Source organism: Microcaecilia unicolor, chromosome 11 (assembly GCF_901765095.1).
Source record: "Microcaecilia unicolor chromosome 11, aMicUni1.1, whole genome shotgun sequence".
NCBI classification, from domain to species: Eukaryota; Metazoa; Chordata; class Amphibia; order Gymnophiona; family Siphonopidae; genus Microcaecilia; species Microcaecilia unicolor.
In genome coordinates this window covers 175,095,351-175,110,128 of record NC_044041.1, presented here as the reverse complement: position 1 = coordinate 175,110,128, position 14,778 = coordinate 175,095,351, and the positions used below count along the sequence as shown (strand labels likewise).

Below are 14,778 nucleotides of genomic sequence, written 5' to 3'. Positions count from 1 at the left end.
TTATTAATGCTCCCAGGATGCACACACTCAAATGCCCAACATGGACATGTTTCGCCTAGAATACAGGCTGTGTCATGGGCATACAATACCAGTTGGTGCAAATCTAAACACTCCACCATCATGGATCAGTGTGTATCTTCCTGGGTCCGTTTAGAACAGTGGAGTGTTTAGATTTGCACCATATTGTATGCCCCTGATGCAGCCTGTATTCTAGGCGAAACATGGCCATGTTGGGCATTTGAGTGTGCATCCTGGGAGCATTAATAAAGACTGCCGTTTCTTCAGCAAGGTCTGCTCTTTGTTTTTGTTACCTGCTGTGGCTGTACAACAGAAAGACGGTATATCAAATCCATGACCCCTTTACCTAAGGAAAACTCCATTATCATAAAAGGAAAGGAGAACCATGGAGAGAGTATCACTCCTAGTAACACAATCTGAAAACAGAAAACCTAAGCTGTAACAAACATAAAAGGCCTACAACCACTACTACTACCAGAGAGTTCATTAGGAACAGAGAACAGGAACAGAGGTGGAGGAGTGGCCTAGTGGTTAGGGTGGTGGACTTTGGTCCTGAGGAACTGAGTTCGATTCTCACTTCAGGCACAGGCAGCTTCTTGTGACTCTGGGCAAGTCACTTAACCCTCCATTGCCCCATGTAAGCTGCATTGAGCCTGCCATGAGTGGGAAAGGGCGGGGTACAAATGTAACAAAAAAAAAAAAAAAACAACAGCAGATAAAGAGTGGTCTACCCGGCTGTACTTGGGCTTTGGGACCAAAAAAACCATAGCCGTTAATTTTAAAACAGCTGGCAGTGGCCTAGTCGGGGAAGCAGCAAACTGAAAAAGCAGACTGTAATCTTGTTCCTACATCCTCTCTCTGTGGGACATTTGGCTAGTCTGTGACCCATTTCATGCAGATAGGGAACTCTTTTGGAAACAACCGAGGACAAATGATTTTCTTCATGTAGAGATTAATGATGCCTTTTAAATTAAGTGAGAAAATTACACACACACTCATCATAAAAAACATATATACAAAAATCTATTTTTACTTTCCACACTTGTTTTATTATTTCCCATAAGTACTTTCCCCATCTGTACAATTATATAATTTATCTGAAAGTGGTAGCTTTGCCATTCCCGCTAATGCTTTGTGTGGGCACACATTCTCCCTATCAAATGCCACTGCCAGCTGTGTAAGTAGCCACAGGGACTATCACATGGCTTACAGGTTACTAGACCAGGGACTTTACTGCTGCCTAAGTATCATTTTCCCAGCTAAAACTGTTCTTGATTGTGTAACAGATATTCCATGATTCCATAAATTGTCAGGGAATCCCTAGCCAGGGCACAGATGGCTACTAGACAGGGACTCTCGAGACTTGAATATAAACAAGACAAACCAGAATTGGCCAAGGTAAGTTTTAATCTCAGTAGCATACCAAGGGCGGTCCGTTCTGGGTGCAGGCAGCAATGGGGTATGCGGAACAGGCGTGCGGTTGCAGGCTCTTCCGGTCCCCTACCCCCTCTCATTACTTCCTGTTCCGGGGCAGGAGACTGGCAGAGCTGACAGCTGCATGCTTGCTCCGCGCATCCCCTTGCTGGGAGGGAAGGTCTGGTGATGCGCCGGGGGGGGGGGGGGGGGGGGGGGGGGAGGGGGCCATAGCGACGACCCGCCCCAGGTGCAAAACAGGCTAGGAATGCCACTGATATCACTGCACCTCCAAGGAGTGCATCCAACACAAGGCTTACAAGAACCAAAGAACCTGACAAGAAACTGGAAACTTGAGATATCAGGAAGCAAGGCCAAAAAAAAACAAAAAAGAAAAAAACAACCCACAGGAACCAAATACAAGGCCTCTGGAAAAAGACTGGACCAGAAGACAAGAACAATGAACCAGAGGGGAACAAACCCAGAGGCGGGGCAGAAATATCCAATCTGCCCTGGGCCACTGCAGACACAAGAACTAAAATTAGCACAGATATTATAAAAAACAAAACACAAACCTACTAGGAATGGGCCAGTTGAACATCGCCACGAGAACTGCTACTCCTGGAAGACTAGTGCCCTCCAATCCGAAGGGCATCGGTTCAAGGCCAACCCATACCTGACCCCTCCCCCTCAAAAAAAAATATATTTATCAGTTCTGTCAACAAAAATTAGCAACTATTAATCCTCAAAGCCCCTATATTTTGTGATTCAGCAGCAGTCTTCCCCGCCTTTAGGGAATATTCCAAGCATGTTATAAATCTTGGCACTGTTAGCAAAGGCTGCATCATTCAAAACACAGCCCTGGGTACAGGAAGGGCACCAGCAACACACATGACCCTGCAAAGAGAACCGTGGAGAATTGCAGCTGCAATGAACGGAAAAGGACAGACAGCAGCTCCATGTTTCTATTCCTCAGTCCACAATATCTAGTGTAGCCCTGAGTCACTGAACTGCCCTGTGCTTTAGACTATGCTCTCTGGGGGGGATGGTAAGTAGGTGAATTTTCTCCAACAGAACCGTGCATCTTTAAAAGGGAAGGAGAATGTGATAGTGTAAAACTGGCCTCACATCATGTTCTTGCAAGAAAGACTGGACACAGCCACTGGAAACATGGTCATTCCCATAGTTATTCAGTAGCCTGAAGAAATACTGCAGGCTCTAATATCTTTCTGAGAGGACCTGTGGGAACGGGACTGGGAGAGTGGGGTAGTGTAACCATTACCTTTCCCCTACATTGTTCTCAATTTGTGCTTTTATCTGTGGATTCCTGTACCTTCTAACCAAAAGGCAGGAGGTTAACTTGGCTGGTGAACAAGATACACAGTAGGGTGCTAATACCCATGCTGCTCTTTAGCCCTTATGAGAGGGGGTGGAACAGTTTGTGCAGTTCCTATTACTACCATATCTTCCCTTCAACTTCCTGTTTACCTACTGCTAAAGGCTCATATCTTCTGACTAAAAATCTGCACCCATTTATTCAAAGAATTCCCATCCTCCCCCTCCCTGCCCACTCTCCAAGTTCTAAGCTTTTACTCCCCTAGGGAAGCGACAAGAATCTGTAGGATGTGATCCATAAGGTCCCCCTGGAGAGAAGGAAAGACAGGGTCTGGGAGAGGAGGAAATGGTTCATTTTTCATAATGGTCCAGTGGGTAATGCTCTCCATAAATCTTCAGGTGTCTCCACAAGGACTCGCGCTGCTGCTTGATGTGAGCTGGCATCTCCGAGTACACATCAGAGAACAGGTTATCTGGGTGCGGCTTCAGCTTCCGTTCGGCCTGCTCGAAGGCCTCCATGACCTAAAGAAAAAGGACATGAGGAGGTTACAAAATGAGAAGGTAGGGAGATGGGGCTCTGCCCCAAAAACAAGCACCAGGAAAGAGCACACTGCTCAAACACAGGGGTGGGCAACCTCAGTCCTTGAGAGCCACAACCCAGTTGGGTTTTCAGGATTTCCCTAATGACTATGCATGAGATCTATTTGCATACAATGAAGGCAGTGCATTAAAATACATCTCATGCATAGTCATTGGGGAAATCACGAAAACCTAACTGGGATGCGGCCTTCTTATAATTCTCTAGGTCAAGGTTCTCATCCTGGTCCTTGGGGGCACACCTATATAAGTACATAAGTATTGTCATATTGGGACAGACCGAAGGTCCATGAAGCCCAGCATCCTGTTTCCAACAGTGGCCAATCCAGGTCACAAGTACCTGGCAAGATCCCAAAACAGTACAATACATTTTATGCTGCTTATTCTAGAAATAAGCAGTGGATTTTCCCCAAGTCCATTTTAATAATAATCTATGGACTTTTCCTTTAGGAAGCCATCCAAACCTTTTTTAAACCCCTCTAAGCTAACTGCTTTTACTATATTCTCTGGCAACAAATTACAGAGTTTAATTACACGTTGAGTGAAGAAATATTTTTTCTGATTCGTTTTAAATGTACTACTTTTAGCTAAGTCAGGTTTTTAAGATTTCCAAAATGAATATGCTCGAGAGATTTGCTTGCACTCCCTCCTTTGTATGCAAATTCATTATAATATCCTGAAAACCTGATTGATTGGGTGTGACCTGAGGACTGGGTTGCGACCCACTGCTCTAGGGAATAATACTGCAGCCACGTCAGTTTAATCTTACATATCACTGCTGGAATAACAAAACATACAAAATGACAAATGTAGTCTCAATGCGCAAAAGCTGCAACCGAAACAGCTTTACCAGAGCGCTTGCCCAGAGACTGGGGTTAATCACAGTGTTGCACCTTGTCCTGTCACGGAGGAGGATCACAACTCACCATTTTCCGAGACTTCTTTCTCCAGGCCTTCTCCTGCTCCTCGTCCCACCAGTGCTTGCTCACCATGTAGTGGCGAAGGCGGGAAATAGGGTGGTCCTGCTTGTCCCAGTAGTTCACCTCATCCACAGAGCGATAGGCTGAGCTGTCATCGCTGGTACTGTGATGTCCAATCCTGACAGGCAAATGCAAATGTCAACACTGAAGAATAGGAATGGACAGCCTCTGTTCTCCATCACAAGAGGTTCCTGTGGTCCCCGCGTCTCTTTCTGCCCATTCCAGACTTTAAGCTCTTCATGGCAGGGAACGCTTTTATCCACTGTACCTGTATAGCATTTGCCATTCATTCATTACATTCATCTAATTTAATGAAAAAATTTTAGCCCACAATATCAAGCAGCTAACAATGAAAACATGCATAATAATAATTAAAAAAAACCATAGCATACAGCAATGTATAATAATGTAATATCTGTCTTATCACAATATACCACCCTAACCATCTTGTTGACTTCAAACACTGAACAAGCTGTCAGAATTATGAAAAATAAACACACTCACTAACCCTACACAGGGAATGAAAACACAGGATTTAGAAAGAAAGGTTTGTAGGGTCCTGCGTGGAAAACAATGGCAGTAGCCCCCTCCCATTATCTCAAACAGGTACGAGATGCTCTGTGGTCCTATGATCTATCCCATCTTTACAGTGAGCCATGAGAAAGAGCTTTCACCTGTACGTCATGGCCTCAATCAGAAAGGGCTGGTTCTCCGCCACAGCTCTGCGTCGTGCCTCCTTGACAGCGTTGTATACAGCAAACACATCATTCCCATCCACACGGATGGACATGAGGCCATAGCCAGGGCCTCTAGCAGCTGCGATATGAGAGAGAGAGAGATTGTAAATGCTGAAAAGTCAATGGAGGTCACATTTAGGGCCCACAGAGGTGAATGAAGTAAACGGAATAGTCGGCAGGACGAGTCAGGTTAAATATGAGGGGGTTTTCCTTGAAAAAGCAGTAGCAAAACATGGCGCATGTCAGAAGAGATCTCCCCCAAGCCAACAATTGAAAAAAAGAGATTTATATTAAGGTACGTACCAATTTTGTTACTTTAATGTGAAAGATAAAAGAGATAAAAAAGATTTCAATTGAGAACAGATGAAGAAGTAGGTGTATAAAGCTCTGGGGAAATACAGTACTCAGAGTAACACCGCTATGATTCTATATATAAATTATTAAAGGATTTGTGACATCAAATTTTAATTATTGCTAAAAGGTATTCTATAAGATGCACGCGTTACATGGGCGGGACATCGGGGAGTCACCCATCTCCTCCAACATGTACGCATCCTTTTCAATTGCATGCTATGCCACATATGTGTGTGCTTACAGAACAGGTACACACTTGCCCAAAGCGCTAAGTGGCACCTATTCTGCTTTTTACGCACGTCAGATGTGTCTTATATAGAATTACCCTCTATGTGATCTCACCTCCTGGTTCCACCACACCTTCTTGCAAGAGTGCTGGATCTAGTGGCTCCCTCCCCTCTCTTCTGCACTTCACCACACGTACTCACCAATGCCATCCCCCCGGTACTGCTCGGAGGTGGGGGTGGAGATGGCATAGCCATTGTTGCGACAGAAGAAAAGAATAGGGCACTCCAGCGTGGCAGAAAAGTTGAAACCAGCATGGGCGTCCCCTTCACTGGCTGCGCCCTCCCCAAAATAGCAGATCACCACACGGTCAGCGTTCTCCCGTTTGATGGCATAGGCGGCCCCCACGGCTGCCGGGAGGAAGCAGAGGAGTAAGAAAGGAGAGAAAGAAAAAAAAACCAAGCAAATAAAACAAAAACCTCAGCCACTGAAACTTCACTTTCAAATAATAAGCTTTTATCACATGGATGAATTCCTGATCAGTACCAAATCCTGCTGCAATATAATCTTCACATTCACCCTGTACTGATGCACACAATTCTCTACAAAACCTCTTTCAAAACATGGAGGAAAGGGACCTCAGCTCAGAATCTGTCCAGGTGTGTGGCAGCGGCCAAAAAAGCAAACAGGATGCTAGGAATTATTAGGAAAGGGATAGAAAACAAGACCAAGAATATTATAATGCCTCTGTATCGCTCCATGGTGCAACCACACCTTGAGTATTGTTTTGCAATTCTGGTTACCGTATCTTAAAAAAAGATATAGTAGAATTAGAAAAGGTTCAGAGAAGGGTGATGAAAATGATTACAGAGATGGAACTCCAATCATACAAGGAAAGGTTTAAGAGGTTCAGATTCAACAGCTTGGAAAAGAGATGACCAAGGGGGACGATAGAGGTCTACAAAATCCTGAGTGGTGTAGAATGGGTAAATATAAACTGATTTTTTACTCTTTCAAAAAGTCCAAAGATTAGGGGATACAATGAAATGACATGGAAATACTTAGGAGGAAATATTTTTTCACTCTACAAATAGTGGTAACAGCGGTTAGCATATCTGGAATTAAAAAAGGTTTGGACAAGTTCCTGGAGGAACAGCTCATAGTCTGCTACTGAGATAGACATAGGGAAAGCCACTTCTTGTCCCTGGGATCACTAGCATGAATTTTACTACCAACTGGGATTTTGTCAAGTACTTGACACCTAAATTGGCCACTGCTGGAAGCAGGATATTGGGCTAGATGGACAACTGGTCTGACCCAGTACAGCTATTCTTATGTTCTTACTACAGGGTAAATATCAAGATTATATTGCAGCAGGTTGTGGGCTTGGATCTTTCTTATTCTGCTGTGTCTGCGCTGATTGTCATCATTTGTGTGAACAAAGACAGCAGTGCGTCAGCTTACATGTCCTCACCTTGTGGGATCTGGGTTGCCAGTGGGGAAGAAATGGTCACAAAGTGCAAATCCTTGCATCCATAATGCACCGGCATCTGACGCCCTTTCCCTTGGTCGCCACTATTCCCATAACACTGCGACATGAACAAGTCCAGGGGGTAACCGCGGTACATAAGGACACCTGAAGTGACGGCAGGACAGACAAGTGAGCACCCTCTTTCAAAACAAGGCAGATAACTTAAAGGTGTATCTATCAATATCAAAGTACGGCATCAGAAAAAAATCACAGCCCAGGTCCCTCGTCCTCCCCCACCTCCAGTAAATCGTTACCTGCCTCCCTGTACTGCCCGAACACCAGATCTCGGTCACCCAATGCAGCGGCACTGCCCACGTGAGTGCCCTCTTCTCCATAGTTTGTCATGTAGAAGGAAATCCTACCCTATAACACAGAAATTATTTTGCAGTCGATGCAAGTAGCCTGTATGATATTTAACTCACTTGTCATTCATGTCCCTCTATACGTAGCCTACCAAATGTGAGGTTTACAATTCCTATCTGTCAACCAAGCTTCAACCTATACCCCCTACAACTGTTTTAGAAACCAGTTCACTAATGAGGAAGCTGTGGCTCCATGTTCCTGCCCCTCCCCCTCCAGCTGAGTGCCTACTTACCAGCCTAGTCCCCAACTGAAGCACCCACCTGCCGCTGGGACTCATATAGGATCCGGTCCATGGTGTTCAGCAGTGTCATGGTACGATAGAACTTCAGTACCATCTCCTGCGGAAGCTGCAAAGAGCACAGACCACCAAGTTACTGACTGCAGTTTAGTTCCACTCCTCTATCTGGAATTTGAGAAATACATTAAGATCTTCAATGGCTGGGATAGGTGTGTGTCTACCAGGTGGATGAATGCCCAGGAAACTCCCCTTCCTTGCTACAGATCCTATCTGAACTCTTACATACTAAACCAGGGGTATGAAAAGGGAACTGGTCAACACACTGATAGGTTACCTGGGGATCTTCTGCTGGGTTTACAATCTGCCCTTGGCGATCCATGACCCTGTAGATAGGGATCCCAGAGATCACATTGGGCTGAATAAAATCCAGTTTGTCCACAAACTCAGCTGAAGCTCCAGGGAACTGTGGTTTTTCCTCCAGGGACGTGAACTCATGCTGACAACGAGCATGCTGGACGGGCAGGGAGAAACAAAAAAAAAAAAAAACACATATTTTTTTACATAGTGGTTAAAATTCTGCACCTGCTGTTGTGTAAACTTATATCTGGCTTGAGTGAAAATCCACACTGTACAAAATGTATTCTCCATTTTTCAAGCAGGATTGGTTTGTTTTACCACCCAATTCTTAAATCTAACCCTCAATATATTTGTAATCATAAAAAGAGAACTCACTAAAAACTTCAAGAGGACTAAAAATATTTCCAGTTCTCTGTTAACTTCTGTTTCAATATTCAAGCACCAAAGTTATATTTACAAATTTGGATCAACTTCTACCCGTAAGTAAAAAAAAAAAAAACAAAAACATTAAAAAACTGAACCCCCCTCCTTTTATCAACTTGTGCCCCAGTGCCCGAGGTTTGACGTTAGTAACGTAGTACATGTTGGCAGATGAAGACCTGCATGGTCCATCCAGCCTGCCCAACAAGGTAGCCAGAGTTCAATCTGGCACTCTGCAAAAGTTCCACTTCTTCACGATTAAACACTGGTATACTTACTCTCTAGCTTTCCCTGCCAATTTTGAGGCACAGACTGTAGAAGTCTGCCTGGCATGGATCTTACTTCCCAACTACTGGTTTTGCCATCAAAGCTCACTCCAGCCTTGAGGAACTGAGTTCGATTCCCACTTCAGGCACAGGCAGCTCCTTGTGACTCTGGGCAAGTCACTTAACCCTCCATTGCCCCATGTAAGCCGCATTGAGCCTGCCATGAGTGGGAAAGCGCGGGGTACAAATGTAACAAAAATAAAATAGATACTATTGGAGATTCTACATGGAATGTTGCTACTATTGGAGATTCTACATGGAATGTTGCTATTCCACTAGCAACATTCCATGTAGAAGGCTGCGCAGGCTTCTGTTTCTGTGAGTCTGATGTCCTGCACGTGCAGGACGTCAGACTCACAGAAGCAGAAGCCTGCGCGGCCACATTGGTGATCTGCAAGGGCCGACTTCTACATGGAATGTTGCTAGTGGAGGAGTAGCCTAGTGGTTAGTGCAGCAGACTTTGATGCTGGGGAACTGGGTTTGATTCCCACTGCAGCTCCTTGTGACTCTGGGCAAGTCACTTAACCCTCCATTGCCCCAGGTACAAATAAGTACCTGTATATGTAAGCCGCATTGAGCCTACCATGAGTGGGAAAGCGCAGGATACAAATGTAACAAAAATAAAATAGATACTATTGGAGATTCTACATGGAATGTTGCTATTCCACTAGCAACATTCCATGTAGAAGTCTGCGCAGGCTTCTGTTTCTGTGAGTCTGACATCCTGCACGTACGTGCAGGACGTCAGACTCACAGAAGCAGAAGCCTGCGCGGCCACATTGGTGATCTGCAAGGGCCGACTTCTACATGGAATGTTGCTAGTGGAATAGCAACATTCCATGTAGAATCTCAAATAGTAGCAACAGTGGAGGAGTGGCCTAGTGGTTAGGGTGGTGGACTTTGGTCCTGAGGAACTGAGTTCGATTCCCACTTCAGGCACAGGCAGCTCCTTGTGACTCTGGGCAAGTCACTTAACCCTCCATTGCCCCATGTAAGCCGCATTGAGCCTGCCATGAGTGGGAAAGCGCAGGGTACAAATGTAACAAAAAAAAAAAATCCTGATCTGTTTATGTCATTTACGGGACATTGGTCTAACCTCCCTACCTCTGAAACTGTCGTCAAAGTTCACTCCAGTTATGAGATCATTTAAGTTGTGCTTTAATTGGATTCCATCCTTTTTCTATATAGTGTTCCTCTGTGTTTATCCCATGCATTCTTGAATTCTGTCACCATTTTTGCCTTAGCTTCTTGCAGGAGTGCATTCGACTTTCTGTGAGAAAGTATTTCCTGACATTGCTCCTAGGTCTCCCACCCTATAACCTCAATTCATGACCTAGGTGTACCACTTCCTAAGTATTTAAACGACTGTATAATATCCCCTCATCTCTCATTTCCTCTAGGGATACAAACTGAGGTCTTCAAGTCTCTTCTAATATGTCTTTTGGCATAAGCCCCACATCATTTTTGTCACCTTCCTCTGAACCGCCTCTTCTGACGTCCTTAGCAAGATACAGCCTCCAAAATTGAACATAATACTCCAAATGGGGCCTCACCGACGACACATACAGAGGCCTTAACACCTCCTTTCTTCTACTGAATGTGCCTCTCTCTATGCAACTAATTATGAAACAAATTCTTCACAGCAATCAGTATGCCACCCTATATTAATCTTAACAAATATAAATCATTTAGATTGCAATCATGTCTTATTTTTTGCATAGCAGCTCAAGTTCTTTAGTCAATTGGTGTTAAGAGGGAAAGTTACTAAACTACAGTAAAATATCACATTTTACTGCAACTTTACCACGAGAGTCACTAACCAGCAGTTACTCGGTACTGCAGGTTAGTCACACGAGATAAATAAAACAACTTGCAATCAACCCTGCAAGCTGTGTTATTCTTCTCTCTGGGAGCACTGAGCTGCTAATGGGCAGCTCAATGCTCCCGGTGGCCACTTTAAAGAGCCAAAAGTGCTGCACAGAAATATCACTAGGGCTCATGCTGCCAAATAAGGACTGTGCACTCTTATCTGGCAATATAACTGTTAGCTGTTAGCGTAGTCCTGTGCAACTACCATTATGGGGTAAACAGTGCTGTTTTGAATCCAGAGGCCCCAGGGATGCCTGGGGTGGGGGGGGGGGGGGGGGGGTTGGGTAGAATCCACATAGAACTTTAGCTCTGGTCTCTTTAAGGGGTCTCCCACGAGCATCTGGGCAGTGTGTTTGTGGCCGATGCTCCAAGACAGATAAAATAATGCAACTTGTGAATTTTGATGGAGCTGCATTATTTGATTTGCATAATAAGGTGCTCTGCATACATCTGCATCCTTTGCATCTTATGTATTGTACAATGTGCACTGCATAAATTAACATGCCTTATGAATCTCACTCCTAAGCTAGGATATGTGACATACGATCTGTCTCTTAAATTTACTGATAAGGCTTGCCAAAGAGAGCTTCCTTCTGGAGTCCTTAAGATGTAATGTGTAGGCAAAATGGTATTTGCACAAGCAAAAGCCCTTATTTATGTTTATTTTTGAAACCTGTACTTTCTTCAATGATTTAGATTTAAATTACCTTCCAATTCTGTTTCAAAGCAAGTTATAGACCGGTTCACAAGTTATTTCCTTGCTCAAGAGGGTAATGGCAGGTGAGGTGACTTGCCTAAGATCACAAGGAGTATCAGTGAGAGAAGCAGGATTTGAACACTGGCTTCCCTAATTCTTATCCTGTTGCTCTAGCCACCAGGATACTCCTTCATCCAAGGTCACAGCATTAAAAAAATGGGCCAACATTAAGATAGTGTAATCAAATTATTTGCCTCTAATAATCTCATTTAGGTTTTCTCTAAAGGTCATAATCATAACCTGCACATTAAACTCCAGGAAGGTATACCATGTGTTCTTGGGTAGGTCCAGCCCCTCTCCCACCCCCTGATAGGCCTATCAGCTGCCTGCAAACTACCAGAATCCTTCCAACCTTTTTCACAGGCTTAATTCAGGATGTTTCTCATAAATATATTCAGGTATACTAATATAGCTCGTTCCATTTTTTAAGCCCAATCCATGCAAATCATTAAATACATGCAGATCTGGTTTCCAAAGAGCCCTGAAGACGAATTCAAGCACTGGCAAAACAACCTACAGAAAACAATCATGCAAATTGGCCTTCCCATAACACGTATGATTCTCAAAAACTGAAGCTACTGTAATTACACATTACTGGCTACTCTGATTTCATCAATGTGTTGTTACACTATATTACAAAATTTCAATAAAAATGTATTGCAACAACTACAAAAAAAATCAAGTTACTACATGAATCCTCACAGAGATAAAGCCAATTTTCCCTTTCTTTTCTACCAGGCAAGTGAGCAGGGTTTCCCCTTTCTGTCTCTCTCTTTTTTAGGGAATAGATAGTAATGTACAGTCCATCCCCAGTCTTTATTTAAACTCAAAATAAATAAAATAATACCATTATAAACATAAACTAGAATAGTAAATCTAAAAACGATTAACATAAAGTATAAACACTGACAACAGTGCGTAAATGTATGTAATAGGTTATGCAAAGCACATCATAAGTAACATTCCTGCTAATGACAGCACATAACGAGAATTCGCAAGGAATCTGTGGGTCTCCGTCTCACACTCAGTGTCAGGGTCCTACAGGAAACAGTGGCCCGGCGCAGCCCCCGGAGCAACCCTCGCACTGCCGCCATCTCGCAGGCCGGTGAAAGCGTCCACGGCCCACACCGCAACTATAACGGCGGCTGTTTCGTGCCTTACGCGTCGCCGTTCTCTAGCAGGCAACGCGTAGGACAACCAGCTGCCACGCTGGTCCTGCGCACTTCCCTGATACCAGCCAATCCCGACAGGAGGTGAGGGCGAGCCTTCCCCACCCTATCCAATCACCACAGGCAGGGGTGTATTCTTCAATCCGCTAAAAGAAAACACGACCATTTGGTTTTTTTCCACAATTCTTCCTAGAATGTTTGTACTACGATTGCGATGCAGGGGAGAGGAGAGAATGGTTTTGTGATGACCTGCTTATGAAAGGGTTATATCGCGGTCCTTGCCGCTGCCTCCTCCGTGAAACCCGGAAGAACTTGTTGGTGGAAATCATCAACGAGGTTAGATTGAGAACCACCTCTCGAAGAGACGTAAAGCACGTGGCTTTGAGCTGGGACGGGACGGAGGAGTGACTTTTGCCGTTTAGGAGGTGGAAGTGTGAGGATGGAGCGAGATTGCTGCTTAAGAGTCTTTGCTTGTGAGCAGAATCTGTTGTCTAGGCCCGATGGCTCTGCGTCCTTCCTGCAAGGTGAGATAGCGAGGGGCAGGGGCTCATCTTTGTGTAGGCTTGTTGGGTCCTGAGGTGGTTCTTCGACATTGTAAGGTAGGGATAGGTAGTTCGTTCCGCTTTTCAGATTCAGAATAGCCTTAAATGATTACGGGTTGGATTTAGTTATCTAATTCATGCATAATCATTAAGGCTATTCTGAAAACCGGATCAGTTTGTGGTGCTTGAATGATGGTGTTGCTCAGGCTGCAGATGATGATGGAAGGATTCTTATTTCACCATTTATCTTTATTTATTTATTTAGATTTTGCTCACACCTTTTTCAGTAGTACCTGAGGCAATGGAGGGTTAAGTGACTTGGCCAAGATCACAAGGAGCAGCAGTGGGATTTGAACCGGCCACCTCTTGATTGCAAGACCGGTGCTCTAACCACTAGGCCACTCCTCCACTAGCAACATTCTGTGTAGAATCTCAGGTAGTAGCAACATTCCATGTTCCACTGCACTAACTACTAGGCTACTCCTCTACTAGTAACATTCCATATAGAAGCCTGCCCTTGCAGATCAGCAATGCGGCCGCGCAGGCTTCTGTTTCTGTGAGTCTGATGTCCAGCACGTATGTGCAGGACGTCAGACTCACAGAAACAGAAGCCTGCGCGGCCGCATTGCTGATCTGCAAGGGCAGGCTTCTATATGGAATGTTGCTAGTGGAATAGCAACATTAACATTCCATGTAGAATCTCCTATAGTAGCAACATTCCATGTAGAATCTCAAGGTGAGTTACATTCAAGTACACTGGATATTTCTCTGTCCCAGGAGGGCTCACAGTCTAAGTTTGTACCTGAGGCAAAGGGTTAAGCAGGGGTGTGCTGGTAAATTTTTAACAACGGGCTCTCTCTCCGGGCATAGCCGGCCCTGAAATTCTTTTTTTAGGGGGGAATACATGACTCTCTCTCCCCTTCCTTGTGTGGGCACGCTAGGTATACCTTTGCCGAGCCCCACCAGCCAATAAATGGACTGCCACCATTCTCTGCTGCTTGTTTCTGGCTCTGAGCAGCATGATGGAACCTTCTTGCGCTTGCATGAAAAGTCTCAGCCTGATGCTCAGAGTCAGAAACAGGGAGCAGCAGCAGCAGTCTCTTTACTTGGCTGGTGGGGCCAGCATTACTGCCAGCAAAGTAAAAATGAATTCAGGAGGGGGCCCAAGCCCACATTTTGGGAGTCAGTTGTTAAAGTAGCCATGGGGAGGCCTACTTTAACAACCGGCTCCCAAAATTCTTAAAAACTTAACGAACGGCTCTCGTGAGCCTGTGAGAGCCTGCTCCAGCACACCACTGGGATTAAGTGACTTGCCCAAGATTACAAGGAGCAGCAGTGGGATTGGATCTGGCCACCTCTGGATTGCAAGACTGGTGCTCTAACCACGAGGCCAATCCTCCACTCCATTGTACTATGATGTGGGACGAAAGATAATATAACCGCACTGTTTTCGCGAGTTAAACTTGATTTGTGATCAGATAATGTTTTAAACTCAAAAGGTGTGCTAATATTGGTACTGAGAACCCATTTATATTAGGATGGGGGTT

General features: G+C 44.6%; 2 protein-coding genes across 3 annotated transcripts in view; one reads left to right on the top strand and one right to left on the bottom strand.

Annotated features, from left to right (window-relative positions):
• Window positions 1–696: 696 nt before the first annotated feature.
• BCKDHA (branched chain keto acid dehydrogenase E1 subunit alpha) lies at window positions 697–13,011 on the bottom strand. 2 transcript variants are annotated; one of them, XM_030217402.1, is made up of 9 exons: window positions 12,939–13,011; window positions 8,126–8,302; window positions 7,814–7,900; window positions 7,445–7,553; window positions 7,134–7,295; window positions 5,863–6,069; window positions 5,018–5,159; window positions 4,290–4,461; window positions 697–3,288 (listed from the first exon to the last, which is right to left on the bottom strand). In XM_030217402.1, exons 2-9 carry the CDS (start codon window positions 8,168–8,170, stop codon window positions 3,118–3,120), a joined length of 1,095 nt encoding a protein of 364 aa, XP_030073262.1. In that variant the 5' UTR covers window positions 8,171–8,302; window positions 12,939–13,011; the 3' UTR covers window positions 697–3,117. The 2 variants fall into 2 exon arrangements, with proteins under 2 accessions (XP_030073262.1, XP_030073261.1); XM_030217401.1 differs by lacking the exon at window positions 12,939–13,011 and adding an exon at window positions 12,543–12,725.
• A 101-nt stretch (window positions 13,012–13,112) lies between these two features.
• EXOSC5 (exosome component 5) overlaps window positions 13,113–14,778 on the top strand; it is a 52,128-nt gene continuing 50,462 nt past the window's right edge. The window contains exon 1 of the mRNA XM_030217403.1: window positions 13,113–13,213. Coding sequence (XP_030073263.1) covers window positions 13,129–13,213 — 85 coding nt within the window. The 5' untranslated portion in view covers window positions 13,113–13,128. The remainder of the gene's footprint in view (window positions 13,214–14,778) is intronic.

Bases quoted from the DNA above. Each gene is read 5' to 3' on its own strand.
- BCKDHA (XM_030217401.1), bottom strand. From the start codon at position 12,614: ATGGCGGCAGTGCGAGGGTTGCTCCGGGGGCTGCGCCGGGCCACTGTT. The intron at 8,303-12,542 runs GTGAGACGGAGA...CTGCCCGTCCAG, and splicing joins GTAGGACCCTGACACTGAGT to CATGCTCGTTGTCAGCATGA. The intron at 7,901-8,125 runs GTAACCTATCAG...TGCTCTTTGCAG, and splicing joins ACCCAGCAGAAGATCCCCAG to CTTCCGCAGGAGATGGTACT.